The sequence below is a fragment of the Bombyx mori genome, chromosome 27 (genome assembly GCF_030269925.1).
Source record: "Bombyx mori chromosome 27, ASM3026992v2".
NCBI classification, from domain to species: domain Eukaryota; kingdom Metazoa; phylum Arthropoda; class Insecta; order Lepidoptera; family Bombycidae; genus Bombyx; species Bombyx mori.
Genome location: NC_085133.1, coordinates 8,172,551 through 8,189,613, shown reverse-complemented (window position 1 = coordinate 8,189,613; position 17,063 = coordinate 8,172,551). Strand labels below are relative to the sequence as shown.

The window sequence follows — 17,063 nt, the reverse complement described above, 5'->3', positions numbered from 1 at the left end:
AATAAAAAAAAGATATTAGTATGTCACTGTTATACAGGATGAAAAGCGCACCAAACCTTGTGAAACGCCAGCGTTAATGGTCATGGTATTGGAGCAGCAACCGTCTACAACGACCATGACGCTCCGTCCATCCAAAAAGCTAGTGATCCATTTCCAAAGTTTCTCGGGGATTCTGTAAGATGGTAACTTCGACAGAAGTGCCCTATGCTAGACCCTGTCAAAGGCCTCCCCTATATCAAGGCTTACCTACAGCGAAAGCCTAGCCCTTGCTTTCCAAGGCTTCAGCACACCTATGAGTAAGGTATACAAAAAGATCGCCAGCTGAGTGACCGTGACGGAAGCCGTACTATCGGTCACTGACTGGTCACTGATCAACTGGCGATCCTCAAGATACTTCAGGAGTTGCACATTTGTTCCATCACCTTGAAAAGCAAGGAAGTTATCGCAATAGGCCTATACCTCGATGGATCCGATCAGTCCCCCTTCTTAGGGATAGGGTGGGAGATCCAGTCTTCCATGAAAACGAAACCCTATTAGTACTATACGAGAGACGATACAGACACGTTAGCGTAGGTGTCAGCTTAGAGGCACACATTTTTAAAACCACTGTAGGGGTGCAACCTGGCCCACTCGACTTATGGACGTTCAGGACCCGGAGCTCCCGCCTGACTGAACACTGTGTGTAGCAGATCTCCGGCAAAGAGCTATCACACCAAGGGATGTTTGGTGGTGTGCCACACCCGTCGTCTGTAGTTGAGCTTGAGGCGAATACTTTGACCAGAAGGTCAGCCTTCTCTTTTGCACTATGAGCCGGACTGTCATCGGACTTTTTTTAATTTTTTTATTGCTTAGATGGGTGGACGAACTCACAGCCCACCTGGTGTTAAGTGGTTACTGAAGCCCATAGGCATCAACAAAGTAAATGCGCCACCCACCTTGAAATAATATATAAGGTCTCAGTATAGTTACAAACGCTGCCCCACCCTTCAAACCGAAAAGCATTACTGCTTCACGGGGTGGTGGTACCTACCCGTGCAGATTCACAAGAGATCCTACCGCCAGTACCAGTGCGCAGTGTTGGGAGACTAGACCTGCAAAAGTTTCCTTCTACAGCTTTGGCGTACGACCAAAAAGCATGACTCTAGCGGCAAATGAAGGGAAGCTGTTCCACAAACTCCACAAAAATTTAAGTGAACTCTGAAGTTAAAAAACTCGCAATATGTACACAGAAGACGGGCGCGAATTACTACGTCGCCATTAGAAAATTTCTCTCTGTTTTTTTGACAAAGAATTACTCGTACCAAAAGTATGTATCGTTGATTGTGACATGATTCATCCCCTTTTTGTTTCGTTTTAGGATTTTTGAGATAAGATATAATTTAGCAATATTCTAATCTGTTTGTACAAATACCATGTACGGTCTTGATAGTATTCATTGAAACATCAGTGGAAAGTCCGCTTCCTCTGATAGTACAGAAGCGTTTGTGTCAAAGAATAAAGCCAGAATAGACGACGACTGTATAAAGAATACTGACTGCTAAATTTTTAAATAAGTTTATAAAGATAAAAAATAGAAATATAAATTGTTTATATTTTCTAAATGTATATCGATTTTATTATTTTTGTATACAACTATACTTTACTTAGTGAATACATAATAGGCGTTACAAACAGTTGTACAACTTTACTATACTTAAGTTTATAATATGATTAGAAATTAGCAGGGGTAACATTTTTTTATTGTTGTAAATAAATAAATAAAACTAATGACTCAATCTATTCTCTACAATATATCTCAATCTATCAGTATAACTGAAGTGTCATCGTCTAGTTTAAAACATAAAATTAGTCTCAATTCTATTGGAAAAAAAAGGTAATAAGCATATGCTTGCTTGTCGACCTGAATAAAATGTTGTGATTTTTGCATCGAGTCCCTGGAACTCCGAATGAAAAACTTCGTGTAGGTATCGGAACTGTCTTCAAAACTAAAAGGGAATTAAATTACTTGCCATTTAACGTTACGCGAACCCGCAATGTAACGAGACGATAGCCGCTTTTCGGGCTCAATCGAGACCGTTGACTCTGCATTCCAGTTGGTTATAACTATATTCCACTTGCGTACAATAAACTTAATAAAAAAAATTACAAATTAAGCGGTCCAAGTCGATAGGCGTCTATGCTGTAACTTATGTCTCAAATCTTACAGAGGGATTTACCCATACGTAATTTACACTGGATTAAATAGATATGTGAGTACCTAACACACTTTCACGAACAACTTCCACGACGAAAGAATATGCATCGTGTGATAAAAAGCAATTTGAAAAAGCTATAAGTAAAACAATATTTAGTGGTAGTGGTTTTTAGTGGTAGGCACCATCACGCTACTGGTGTCTTTTGTCGAGCAGTTTTGGTTTAAAAATAGCCAAACTGTTAATGAAATTACTTATTTATGTCCAAAAATTACTTAAACAATAATAAATTCTTACTGCTATTGAGTAACCCATCTGAATTATTATAATCTTTGACCGACCCTACACAAGCACATCGAAATCAACTAAAAGGCATTTGAAAATGTTCTGACACCGCGAATAGTTAAGTCTAAATTCGGAAATGACATGAACGGATTAAATTATATAAAAAAATAATTTTGAACAAAACTTTAAAAAAAAGAAGTGAAACATGAATTTATTATATAAGTGTATTTTATCGTTAATGTTTTTTTGTTATATCGAGGCCCGTGAGTAAAATTTAAACAATTTTTTCTCTTTATATATATAATTATAAGTGTGTGCGTGTATATAGATGTGCTGTACAATAAAAATGCATTTGTCAAAGTAATTAATTGAGTGTTTAAGTTTCATTCTATTGAAAAACTAATGTCTCGTCATTCTTGAATATTTCTATAGAAGATCTAATTATAGAATACTGAAGAGATGATCTGATGATTGATTAGGAACTTGGATAACCGAACTGATAAGCTCGTCGAAAAACTATACAGTAAAGCTTATATGCTTCAGAAAAATTAGAATAAGCCTAGGGAACGGATAAATGGTTTAATACCTACCGTAAGTTGCAACTAGGGTTGCTACCCCAAACTAGACAATTCCCCTGCGTTACGGTGGTCGGAATTACACTTGACGAGGAAAAATTAAAGAATCGACTAGCTAGATTAACGCAGCAATCGATATTCTTATAATAATAGTTAAACCCAGCTTTGCTTGTCTGACATTAATACCTATTTTATTGAGAACTATTCGTATCGAATTCTTCGACAATTTATTTTTCATTTTTTTATTGCTTAGATAGATCACCCACCTTGAGATATAAGTTCTAAGGTCTCCAGTATAGTTATAATGGCTGCCCCACCCTTCAAACCGAAAGGCATTACTGCTTCACGGCAGAAATAGGCAGGGTGGTGGTACCTATCCGCACGGACTCACAAGAGGTCTTTAATTGTTTTGGACGAAACCCTAATATTATTTATATATAAATGTACCCAAAATCACTCCTTATAACAATATAAATTTATTAAAAAGTTATTAATAATAATAACAAATCACGCACGGTCATCCGGGCCTAATTTAAGATTCCCAGTCTTATGGGTACTAGAGACTGACATAGATACTTGTATACGTTTAAATATATACATAAATAGATAATAAAGATTCAGACAAAGAGCCAACGAACCAGTTCATCACGCGAATGTTTGCTCGATGTGGGAATCGAACCCATGACCCTATAGCAACAGTAGCGCTAACTACTACACCACCGAGTCATTCAAAAGAGCTGGTGGATGTTATTTTGATATTACGAAGAATTTTATCTATTTGTATAGTTCTAACTATTTGTATAGTTCTGTGGAAACATAGTATTTTAATGGAGTAGCGACGAGTCGTGGACATATAATTTAAATTAATTTTACGGTTTAATTTCGCGTTTCTTTACTGTCATAATATTATTTACGACTTTCGGATATAGAGAGTTTTCGTGGTAGCGGACGATCGTGGTGTTAATCATCGACTTTTTATATGAAGAATTAGCACAAGATTAAACATCAACACGTTGACTGTCATGTAGGTCACCCGTGCCCTACGCGGCGCACTGAAGTAATTATGTCGATTTCTGTTACAAAGACGCCCAAACATCTAATTCTTCTTCTTCTTGCTTCGGTTTCCTCAATACTCAAGGGCGTGACCACCTCCTCGCAACAAGAGTTTATTACGGACTATTCCACGCCATTTGCCTCTATCTGCCGCCGAGTGTAGAGCATCGTGAGCTGTAGTGTCGAGGGTAGTGCGGATCTGGTCAGTCCAACGTGTCGGGCCTCTACCTCGTGGTCTTCTTCCGTTTACCTTGCCAGTCACCATTAGCTTCTTCAAATATCTAGTAGACTCTGGAAAAAACGAATACGAATAACCTGAGAATGAATCTATTTCTAAGAGTCCTGAAAGACTATAACATACTTAATAAACAAAAGAAGGCAAAGTTAGGCAATCCAGACGCTGTTTAGTAACAGAAATCTACATAACTACTTCAGTGCGCCGCGTAGACCACCTGTGACCTGCAGGGAAGCCATAGGGTTAAAAGTTGATTTAATTAAGTGGCGTTCATGGTCTAGAAACATCCTTCTCTTTCTTTTTAAATGTCCTTTTATGTAGACGACTGAGGATACGGCTCACCATGGCAATGCCAGGGACACAAACCCGCTGTCTACTGCTAAGAATTGAACTCTAGTTACCTACCGACCCGTGTCTTCTTCCAAGACGGCCGTATTTAAGCAAATTAATGAGCTTTACGGGTCTTTAATTTAATTATTCCATGCTATTTCTCTTTTGTTGTTCGTGATCACGTTTAGGCACACTTGTATTAAACTAATGAAGTTATACCAAGGTTTATGATCGCGTTCTTGTTGTGATACCTATAATCGTAGCGTATAACGCCAGATCGTGAGGTTGTTCGCCTACAAATAAAGAAGCAACTTCTGTGTTAAAATAAAGCACATTGACGCAGAGTTACTGTATGTCGTTGGTAGGTTGCAAGTTTCTGGCCTTAGACATGTCTTTTAGGATCCTCCCGATCCACTCTCGGTGCAATTTAACCCATAGACACAGCCCGTTGAGTTTCACGTCGGATCTTCTCAGTGGGATTTCGATTTGGTAGCAGATTCAACGAAGCACTGCTCTTGCTAGGACTAGTGTTAGCAAAGTCCTTCAGGCCAATACCGGTGAGATTGGCCCCTAATCACGGTAAAGCCAGTATAGCCCTTTAAGGCGACAGATAGATAGGCAAATAAAGAAGCAAAGTTTGTAAGCTTGTGCTCTCTGCCTACGCCATTCCCGTGGACCGAACGGAAACATTCCACGAGGACATACTCAGAGCGTGCGTCCGGTTGATAAAAACAGACAGTTCATTTTATTAATACATAACACGATAATAAAGTCATGGAATCATATAGAATTCGTTTGAATTTTTTTGCTAATTGCACACACAAAAAAAAATCTCGCAAAATATAGCTGTTTAACATCAAGTGGGTCTCTGGGAATTTTGACGAATTTTAAAATTACTTTTTATGTATTTATTGCGTTAACGGGTGAAGGCATTCGTGGCGCATTTAGTATTAACTGTTCCGTAGCCCATGTCGACAACGAAAATGGCGCCACCCTCCTTGAGACATGAGTCAATTAATCTCGGTTCTATAATACAACGACTGCCCTTCAAACGGGTATTTTTCGCGGCAGAAATAGGCAAGGTTGTAGTACGTATCCCCGCGTGCTCATTATGAATTCGTGTCATAGACAAAAATGATTCAAAATTCTTTCGTTTCAAGATTCCAAATCACAGCCTGTACATATAAAGAAATTGTTTCTTTTGCAGAATTCGCTCTAAGATGTCCTTACCCATATCTACAGCATGGCAAAGCTAGATTGCGAACTAAGTCCAGAATCGTGAAGTTCGTATGTAACCCTAGATATAAATTGGTTGGGAACAAATACTCTATATGTCGAATGGGGCGTTGGGAGGAGCAGCTGCCGGTCTGTGTTAGTGAGTACCCTGAGTGAGAGTATTTAAAATTTGCTAATAAACATACTATAGAATATAAAAAAATTGTGTGCATTCGAGGAGACCTACACTCAGCATTGGGTGGACACGAGTTGAAGAAGAATACTATATGGCCAGTTTCATCTTTCTACATTCTACCATTCTTTAATCGCAAAGTTCAAATTAAATTTCTAAATGCAGTTCCCCTAGAATATGTTAAGTTGTAATTCATTTTATATAGTCATATAGCCTCTATGTCTATAGCCTCTAGAGCCTGATAAGTCTCTATGCTGACTAATGTCAAATATTTTCTATATACAATAATACCAGTAATTGTCTAGGAGCCTCGGGTAGCCGTGTAATCTGTATGTTATATGAATTTTATTTTTATTGCTTAGATGGGTGGACGAGCTCACAGCCCACCTGGTGCTAAGTGGTTACTGGAGCCCATAGACAGCCACAACGTAAATGCGCCACCCACCTTGAGATATAAGTTCAAAGGTCTCAGTATAGTTACAACGGCTGCCCCACCCTTCAAACCGAAACGCATTACTGCTTCACGGCAGAAATAGGCAGGGCGGTGGTACCCACCCGCGCGTACTCACAAGAGGTCCTACCACCAGTAATTGCGCAAATTATAATTTTGCGGGTTTCATTTTTATTACACGATGTTATTCCTTCACCGTGGAAGTCAATCGTGAACATATTTGTTGAGTACGTATTTCATTAGAAAAATTGGTACCCGTCTGAGATTCGAACATCGGTGCATCGCTCAACACGAATGCACCGGACGTCTTATCCCTTAGCCCACGACGACTTCAAATATCTTATATATAACATTACCGATGGTTAGAACAGGGAAATAATCATTTTCACATAATTTTTCAGAATCAGGCTGCCCTAAATTGCCACCTATAACGAATGGAATTCAGATGACGCATCACGATGGCGCTTGGCTCATGACGTTCTGCCTCCCGAACTACAGATTAGAGGGTTCAGAAGTGTTATACTGCAACGGATACAGATGGAATAGCACTGCGCCTAAATGCGTTGGTGAGTTAATTGCGAAACAACTATACGGCTCTCTCTCTCTCTCAACTATTTCACGTAAATATTTTTTTTATTGCTTAGATGAGTGGACGAGCTCACAGTCTACCTGGTGTTAAGTGGTTACTGGAGCCCATGGACATCTACAATGTAAATGTGCCACCTACCTTGAGATATAAGTTCTAAGGTCTCAAGTATAGTTACAACGGCTATCTCGCCCTTCAAACCGAAACGCATTACTGCTTCACGGCAGAAATAGGCAGGGCGGTGGTACCTACCCGTGCGGACTCACAGGAGGTACTACCACAAGTAAAAAAAAAAATTTTAAGCATATCACATTTTTTTAAATGCATTAGGTGAGATAATGAGGTGAGGTGAATAAGTTAAGACACTATTCTTCATTTTACGGGGAACCCCCTACGAGGTTCCCCTGCCTGGAGAGCGCGCAGGAAATGTGAGATACGAGGGGAAAGGCCAAAACCTTCCAGTTCAAGAGCCAGCTGTTACTCGATAGCCTCATAAGCGTCACGTGAACGCTGCATGAGGTCCCAGTCTCCCTATTACTGCAACGGTAGTCCATCGCTGCAGTATTAACAGGATTTTTACCTAACCATGCGGGCCCACAATAAGTACCACCGGGATATATAGTGGATACTCTAGTTTTTATACTAAACTCTCTCAGAATCGACACGTTGGTGCGAAAGGCGGTCCACGGAATCTGTAGCATTTTTCTCCAGCTCCACATTTCAAAGGCGTCTATTTGGTCTAACTAAGCACACTGATCTCGCATTGCGCGTTACAAGATTTTCTTTAAGGTACGCAGTGATCACAACCTGTTTCTATACGATTGTAGAGATGAACAACAACGTAACAACGATCAAGTACAGTTGCGACTTCGAAGAGGACCTCTGCGGTTGGATACAGGACGAGTTCCACGATTTCGATTGGAAGCGACTGAACACGAAAACTCCGAGCTCCTTTACGCTTACCGGACCGTGGTTTGATCACACGTACGGCTCCAGAGGAAAGGGTATGTATTAATGTTTAAGCTGCTTAAGTTTAACTCGAAGTTCAATTGCGAGGGGCCAGCAGTGGATCACTGAACTGATGGAGATGAAGAAAAAAATATACCAAACTGTACAAATAGATTACGGGTTTTTTGCTAACTTGGTGAAATATTCATTATGAAGATGAATCCATGAAAAAACAAAACTACAGAAGTATCTTTAGTGCTTTTGAGGGTATTATAAATCTATTTAATAATCGGCGAGCCCTTAACAGACTTTTATTGAAATCCATTAGCGCTGAGAACCACATTTATGTCAGATGTTCACGTTAGAATCAACGGCAATTTTAAATGATGAATTCCTGGTTTTATTTCTCCAATCAAACCTTTTGCTTCGAGGTCTCAATCTATTCCAGCTACGTGTGGCTTGATAGGTGAGCTCAGCCTGAGGGAAATTGCTAACACTAGCCCTAACAGTAGCGGTGCGTCACTGAATCTACCACCGGATCGGAATCGCGACTCACTGAGAAAGTCCGGCGAGAAACTCAGTTTGTTTATGGCTTAAGTTAAACGCGAGTCTTTCGTCGTATTTGATAACTAGAGATATACGACTTTCGACCTCTTGTGTATTCGCGTTTGACGGCTGCAACTGACATGTTTTTTTTTTCCTACCTATGCTGATAGCCTTGAGAGGCTATTTCAGCTTCACCCTAACGTGAGCTCACGGGGCTCGAACCGGAGTGTTGCTAACACTGACCCTAGCAAGAGCAGTGCTTCACAGAATCTACCACCGGATCGGAAACGCGACCCACTGAGAAGATCCGGCGAGAAACTTAGCGGGCTGTGTCTATGGGTTAATTCGCTCGTCGAGCCCTTCGTCGCAAGCGACGGGTTCGACGAGGACGCTGACCGGTGCTTGTGGTGCCTAAAAGCACCGTTAATGGATCGGGAGGATCCGTAATGACGTGCAACTGACATGGTTGAAACTGCATCGAATCTTCCCATTTCAGGCCATTTCATGTATATCGAGAGTACTGGGCGTTTCATTAACGATACAGCCCGACTTTTATCGCCGATTTACGATTCGGCCATAGCGAAGGACGGATGTTTTCAGCTTTATTATCACATGTATGGAAGGTAAATTGGAACTTATTTCGCATACATAAGAGAATACTTTTTTTTTATATTTCTTAGATGGATGGACGAGCTCACAGCCCACCTGGTGTTAAGTGGTTACTGGAGGCCATAGACATCTACAACGTAAATGCGCCACCCACCTTGAGATATAAGTTATATGATCTCAGTATAGTTACAACGGGTGCCCTACCCTTCAGACCGAAACGCATTACTGCTTCACGTCAGAAATAGGCAGGGCGGTGGTACCTACCCGCGCGGACTCACAAGAGAGGTCCTACCACCAGTAATAAGGTCCTATCACCAGTAAAGAGGACATCATACCGTACCGAATTTTCATAATCTGTTCGCAAATGAACGCTTTAATGAGCGTGATTAAAATATACATGAATTCGAACATAGAGCCTCCTTATTTTTCGAAGTCGGTTAAGAAATGAAGTCACGTGAATTCTGTCAATTTTCACTTCTACCCGTAATTAACCAATAAATTAAACTGAAACCGTTTTAATTATATCAACGAAAATCACGTTCTACACATATCGTTAAGATATTGATTTAATTCTTCTATTGTCTTTGTTGGTAGACGAGTGTACGGCACAACTGATGTTTAATGGTTATTGTCGCCCATGGACGTCAGCAATGCCAGGAGCATTATCAGGCCGCTACCAACGTCACTAGCTAATTAGCGGATTAACGCAATTTTTATGTTCAACTAGCTGACCCGGCAGACTTCGTAGTGCCTCAATCGATAAATAAAAAACCTAAACTTTTGTATAAAATAAACTTAAAACAAACAAAAGGAATCCGTCTGACGGGGGACAGATCAAAGGACAAACAAAGTTTTTTTTTTTTTAATTCCGAGCGTTTTCATATTTATCTACCTTTTAAACCTTATCTTGACTTCCTCAAATAATTCAAGACCAAAATTAGCCAAATCGGTTCAGCCGTTCGTTCATTTTTAAATATATACTAGCGGCTCGCCCTGGCTTCCCTCGGAAAGTAGCGCACGCGATGTAAAGAATTTTAGGTAATTTTTTTACACATTGGATTTTCAGTAAGGATCCCCAATTTTTTTTAAAATATAATAAATATAGCCTATGTCACCCGGGGATAGCGTAGCTTTCCAACAGTGAAAGAATTTTTTAAATCGATTCAGTAGTTTCGGAGCCAATTCAATACAAACAAACAAACAAATCTTTCCTCTTTATAATATTAGTATAGATATATAGATAAATTTTTGTTTGTGCTGTATGTAAGTAAAGTAATAATAACTTTCAGATCATTAGGAGGCCTTAGGGTATACCAAAAACCGGACAGCGTCGATTTAATGACGATGCTGGCTTCAGAGGAACAGCGAAAGGATTACATTATTTTTGAAAAGTGGGGCGAACAAGGTGACCTCTGGCTTTCCGCTGCTCCACGACTAAAGGACTTTAACGAAGACTTTCAGGTAAAGCTTGTCTTGAAGACTTTTAACTGACATACTTGGGGTACAGTGTATTACAGTAAGCAAGCACGACTACTACCGTCTTTTTATTAGCTGCGCAATCATTTTTCGTTTATAGGATATATTGGGTGAGCCATCTTCAAAAAGTGGTCACCGGAACCCATAGACATCGACAAAGTCACTACCCACTTTGAGGCAAAAGTTCTAAGTCTCAGTTTTATAGTACAACAGCTTCATAACAATTTTAAAACATTTAGAAGTTGTCGTGACCTAAAGGATAAGACGTCCGGTGCATTCGTATGAAGCGATGCACCGGTGTTCGAATCCCGCAGGCGGGTACAAATTTTTCTAATGAAATACGTACTCAACAAATGTTCACGATTGACTTCCACGGTGAAGGAATAACATCGTGTAATAAAAATCAAGCCCGCAAAATTATAATTTGCGTAATCACTGGTGGTAGGACCTCTTGGGAGTCCGCACGGGTAGGTACCACCACCCCGCCTATTTCCGCCGTGAAGCAGTAATGCGTTTCGGTTCGAAGGGTGGGGTAGCCGTTGTAACTATACTGAGACCTTAGAACTTATATCTCGAGGTGGGTGGCGCATTTACGTTGTAGATGTCTATGGGCTCCAGTAACCACTTAACATCAGGTGGGCTGTGAGCTCGTCCATCCATCTAAGCAATAAAAAATAAAAATAACAAAACTGCTTTAGGTCAGAGATAGGCACGGTGGTGGCTAACCGTTAACACACAAGAAAGTGGCCGCCGGTAACTACATTCCCGATCCTGCGGACCGAATGGAAAGCAGTCGACGTCGCCTAAAACACATCATTACATATTCTCACAATCCACTAACTGTGCTTTTAGGTACCTCAAGCACCGGTCATCGTAGTCGTCGAGCCCGTCGCTTGCGAGGCTCGACGAGTAAATTAACCCACAGACACAGCCCACTGAGTTTCTCGCCGGATCTTCTCAGTGGGTCGCGTTTCCGATCCAGTGGTAGATTCTGCGAAGCACTGCTCTTGCTAGGGTTCGTGTTAGCAACGTCATCAGGTTTGAGCCCCGTGAGCTCACCTACTAGTTAAGGTAACGCTGAAAAAGCCTCTCAAGGCTATCAGCATAGGCAGAAAAAAAACCACAAGAAAGCTGTGTTATTATGCAATTTGAGACTACGTCATAGTAGGTCGTGGTAGGTTTAATATATACAGGATAACTCACTGCCAACCAATATTGAGTCGCAGTCATCGCAGCCAGCGCACTCATCCTTTTATCTACGCAAAAAAATACTTAGACAACAGGTAATGCCAAATTAGAACAGTAAAAAACATAAGTCTTCACTTTCTTGTTACACATACGAATGAATACGAATATTAACTTAATGGTAGTTCGTTTATGCGTCTGATTATACATATCCAGAGAACCGGAAAGAGAAAGCCCTGAATAGAGAAGTCTAGGAAGACCAGACTAAGGCCCATCCTGGGCTGTAAGATCTAAGATGATGAAATTTTATGCACAGTGCAGTTACTAAGCTCCAGTATATTAATATTGCGTTCCGTTTGAAGAATCTTACATAATTAATATTATATACATAATACATTATTATTATTATTAATAGGAGATAAAACTGAAACCATTTATTTATTTATTTAAGGATTACCGACAGGGTTTACAGTAAGACATAAAATAACATTGACATGCATAGAGCAATTGATAACTGCAACTCTAATTATAGGCAATCACAGCATGCATTACAATAACATATTAATAGAGATTTAACAATACTATAAATAATAATATAAAATTAAAAACAGAAAGACAACATAGGTTTTTACTAGCTAGGGCTCAGAAAAAATAAAAAAATCCTTCACCGATATACTATGTAGTTAATTCTCAATTTAGTTATTACGACAATAATAATTATGGTTGATTTCGCTATCACAATTCATCTTTTCGCTTTCTTTACGCGATTCGTTCGTTGCTTCGCCTCGAATTGAATTGTCTACGTGTCGTCTATGCTACGCCTATACAGTATTTTTGACTATGTCTACAAATTTCCAGAACATTCTGGAACATTCAGAGATGTTCCAGTTGTTTCGATATCCGTTTTCGTTATTTGACGACAGATGGCGTTACTCGTACCGGCATAAAGATATTGTATTATATTGCATTATAACAGATAGTGATCGAAGGAATCCGAGGATCCAGTTTCATGAGCGACCTGGCTATTGACGATATTTCCGTGTTGAGAGGACAGAAGTGCGTAGACGCAGCGGCGCATGCAATCACCCCCTCTCCTTATAAAGGTAAGTTTGGACAATATTCACATATTCTAGAATAGCGATGCTTTTTTTTATTGCTTAGATGGGTGGACGAACTCACAGTTGACCTGGTGTTAAATGTTCACAGGAGCCTATAGATATCTACGACGTAAATGCGCCACCCACCTTGAGATATAAGTTCTAAAGTCTCAGTATAGTTACAACGGCTAACCCTTCAAACCGAAACGCATTATTGCTTCACGGCAGAAATAGGCAGGGTAGTGGTACCTACCCGTGCGGGCTCACAAGAGGTTCTACCACCAGTTCTAAGGTCTCAAGTATAGTTTCAACGGCTGCTACACCCTTCAAACCGAAACTCATTATTGCCTCACGGCAGAAATAGGCAGGGCAGTGGTACCTACCCATGCGAACTCACAAGAGGTCCTACCACCAATAAATCTATCTATCTATCATAAGTTGAATTTTGTTACGGCAACGCCCAGTGTGTCGTGTTTGTAAGGAATACTTTGTTTCAGCCGACTCTTGCGTCGGTCGATGCTTCCAAAATATAACTATCACAAGAGGCTGTGGTTGCGACGGAGACTGCGTCATCTATGGCTACTGCTGTCAAGACTTCGTAGATCTATGCATCGAAAAAGGTAACGACCGGATCGTGTAACATATAATAATTGATATTACATAAACAGTGCGCTTTGGAAGTGTAATTCAATAATGGCGCGACCATGCGTTCAGGGTTGAAGGATTTTTAAATGGGTGAATTAACGTCAGCTTCCCTGAAATTAAGTGGTTTTTGTCTGATGGATGAGCATCTGCTGTGAAGCTGTGTGTTAAGAGTGGCATTGTACTGTAGAAACGGAGAGTTGGAACTTATATCTCCAAGGTGAGTGAGAGCATTTATGTTGTTGATGTCTATGGGCTCCAGTAACTTAACACTGGATGGATGGTGACCTAGTTCATTCATCCAAGAATTAAAAAAGATACACAAATTAGCCTCATTTAATATACGGCAAGCCTTATTTTATAGTACAAATAATATTACTTAATAATTGCGTAAAACATAATTTCTGGGTTGGCAAAAGAATAGGTACTTTGTTCATTATGTTCAAGTACTCTTTATTCCGAAAATGAATCGATTATTTTAATTGAGGACTACCTACAATTTTCGGCTTTCTCTCTGTGGTCCCTGTGTAATAATCTAAGGCATATAGCCCAAGTACTGCCCATGTGCAATCATTACCGTAGCGCCCTTTAGTAAGCACGGGTTAAAAAGGAATAGGAACAAATGTAACAGGTTTATTGAAAGCGCTGAGGCCGTCACTTCATTACACCATTGCGCCCACACTCTGCGCCATAGGACCAAAGCCGCCTCTGATAATGCTCTCACTATTGTCATATATCAACTCTAATGGTGAATATGGTTTGTTGGATAATGGTTTTTACTGGTGGTAGGACCTCTTGTGAGTCCGCACGGGTAGGTACCACCGCCCTGCGTATTTCTGCCGTGAAGCAATAATGCGTTTCGGTTTGAAGGGTGGGGCAGCCGTTGTAACTATACTGAGACCTTAGAACGATATCTCAAGGTGTGTGGCGCATTTACGTTGTACATGTCTATGGGCTCCAGTAACCACTTAACACCAGGTGGGCTGTGAGCTCGTCCACACACCTAAGCAATAAAAAAAATTAAAAAAAGAATAGGTGTATTTCTCTCTTTCTTCCATACTATGACCTACATTATTTTTACAGATCCCGAAACAACAGTGATTGCCGAAACTGGTTCGACCGTTGCATTACCGCAAACACAGAAACTAGTAGCTTCTACAACCAACGCTACAACTTCAACTTCAACCACAACGACGACTACACCCAAACCCATTGTTATACTTTCAACTAAAACTACCACTACTACTGCTTCTCCCAAACCTACGACTCCCACTACCACCAGTACTAAGACTTTTCCTACTATTCCCACAAGGACCACTACTATCACAGTCAGTAAAACTCCAAAAACCAGTACCAAAACGACCATAGCCAGACGTTCCTCTAGCCCATCCCAGAAACAGACCACCAAGGTCCTTAAGCCTACGACTCAGTCCAGTTCCATCACACCTAAGAGTGCAACTCGTAAGGTGACGTCTGTCGCTTCGACCACAGTTGGGAGTAAAAAATTAACATCCAGCACTACAGTAAAACCTGCTAGTACCAGCAAAAAGGTTACTGAAAAACAGTCTTTTACCAAGAAGATGACGGTGGACGTTTTTGTTGCGAAGAAATCGAAAGGTAAAATTTCATTTCACTTATCAGTTTAATCGGCTTAATTTTTAGTTACAAAGTGTATGCTGAAGCCCATCTTGAGGTATAAGGCCAGTGATGGATTTACGGCATGATTTGGGGAGACGCACAATTTTTGAAATGCCAAAATTTAAAGACGATAGAAGAAAGACAATCTGTACCCTTGAAAATGAGTTCAAATTGCTTTTTATAAAGAAAAAAAATATAGGATTATTTCTAAATTTAAAATAAAATTATCGGATCAAAATTAATAAAATTTATTCTAGCATTAAGCTCGGCGCAATAAACATGGCCCAGAGCGACATCGAGCCTAAATCCGTCACTGCATAAGGCAGTACGTCAAGTCTAATTAGGCAAAATAGTGAAACGTTCCCGTGCTGTATTAAAACATAGAGTAGAGTAGATTTATTGTACACCAAAAAAAACAATGCGAAACATTAAATACAAAAAAAGTACAATTGGCGGCCTTATCGCTAAGAGCGATCTCTTCCAGACAACCATCGGGTGGAATCATTTAGAAACGAATTACACACGATGTACCAATCCAGTGAAATATATATACATAATATACACATACACACATATATACATATTAATTATATACACACACCGAAGCGGATGTCTCAGATGGATCAACCAAACTTGAGTCTTCAAGCAAGGAGTATTATTATTTTCTTATGTCTCCAATCTACTAAAGCTAAATATTAAGCTAGCCGCATACAATACGATGAAGATCTTAAGCCATTTTTAGCAGTCCGGTCTATTAATTACTGTTGAAATACTACTTGAATTAAGTTATGTTGAATAACATCTTGATAATAAGAGAGAAGATTTGGTTATGTGTATTTATTTATTTAAATTTTCTTACAATCTAACAGTTGAACCCAAACATTTGTAACGCATTGATGGTAGCTTAAATAGCTTGCTTGCAACAGTTACAAATCGTTGCAAATCATTATAGAATCTATCCGTTTCCAGAGCATAGGCTAGTGAGTCATTAAGTTTAACCTCAATTTAAAGAATTTCGTTTTCTTATGCTTTCGACACTAGGTCCCTCCGGTCTGGTAAAGACCATGAAATCATTTATGACTTAATAAACGAACTATTAAAGAAAATAAGATCCTTTAAATAAAATAAGTTAAATTTGGAACCTCTGGGTCTGCGGAGGGACTTCGGTTCCCTCTGTATTTTGTACCGTATGTTCCATGGGGAGTGCTCTGAGGAAATGTTCGAGATGATACCGGCATCTCGTTTTTACCATCGCACCGCCCGCCACCGGAGTAGAGTTCATCCATATTACCAGGAGCAACTGCGTTCATCCACAGTGCGTTTCCAGATATCTTTTTTGCCACGCACCACCCGGCTATGGAATGAGCTCCCCTCCACGGTGTTTCCCGAGCGCTATGACATGTCCTTCTTCAAACGAGGCTTGTGGAGAGTATTAAGCGGTAGGCAGCGGCTTGGCTCTGCCTCTGGCATTGCTGAAGTCCATGGGCGACGGTAACTACTCTCCATCAGGTGGGCCGTATGATCGTCTGCCTACAAGGCCAATAAAAAAAAATTTTGATGGTTCTAATTCTATGTTAACATGTTTGTTTTTAGGAGCCTCAAAAACACTGCAAACGTCTGGCATAATAGTTGGTGTGTTGTTTTGTGTATTTGCGTTGGTCGGATCCGTGGTGGCTTGGCGACGTTACGGCGGCATGATGATCGTTAGAAGGTTGAGAGGTCAAATCGCGAATGACCCTGAAGTGCGCTATCTGAGTGCCCATATGGACGATTGAACTGTTCTTTTAAAATAAACTATTTTAGCTAG

At 40.2% G+C, this 17,063-nt stretch overlaps 1 protein-coding gene across 2 annotated transcripts; it reads left to right on the top strand.

Moving 5' to 3' along the window:
* The first annotated feature begins 1,598 nt into the window (after positions 1 to 1,598).
* On the top strand, positions 1,599 to 17,063 carry Scr-c (scavenger receptor type C). 2 transcript variants are annotated; one of them, NM_001134915.1, is given in 13 exon segments: positions 2,591 to 2,740; positions 5,878 to 6,045; positions 6,931 to 7,095; positions 7,943 to 8,119; positions 9,106 to 9,232; positions 10,508 to 10,679; positions 12,856 to 12,870; positions 12,872 to 12,877; positions 12,880 to 12,982; positions 13,474 to 13,596; positions 14,702 to 15,235; positions 16,850 to 17,005; positions 17,008 to 17,063. In NM_001134915.1, coding segments are annotated over 13 exon segments (1,860 nt in total). In that variant the 5' UTR covers positions 2,591 to 2,682.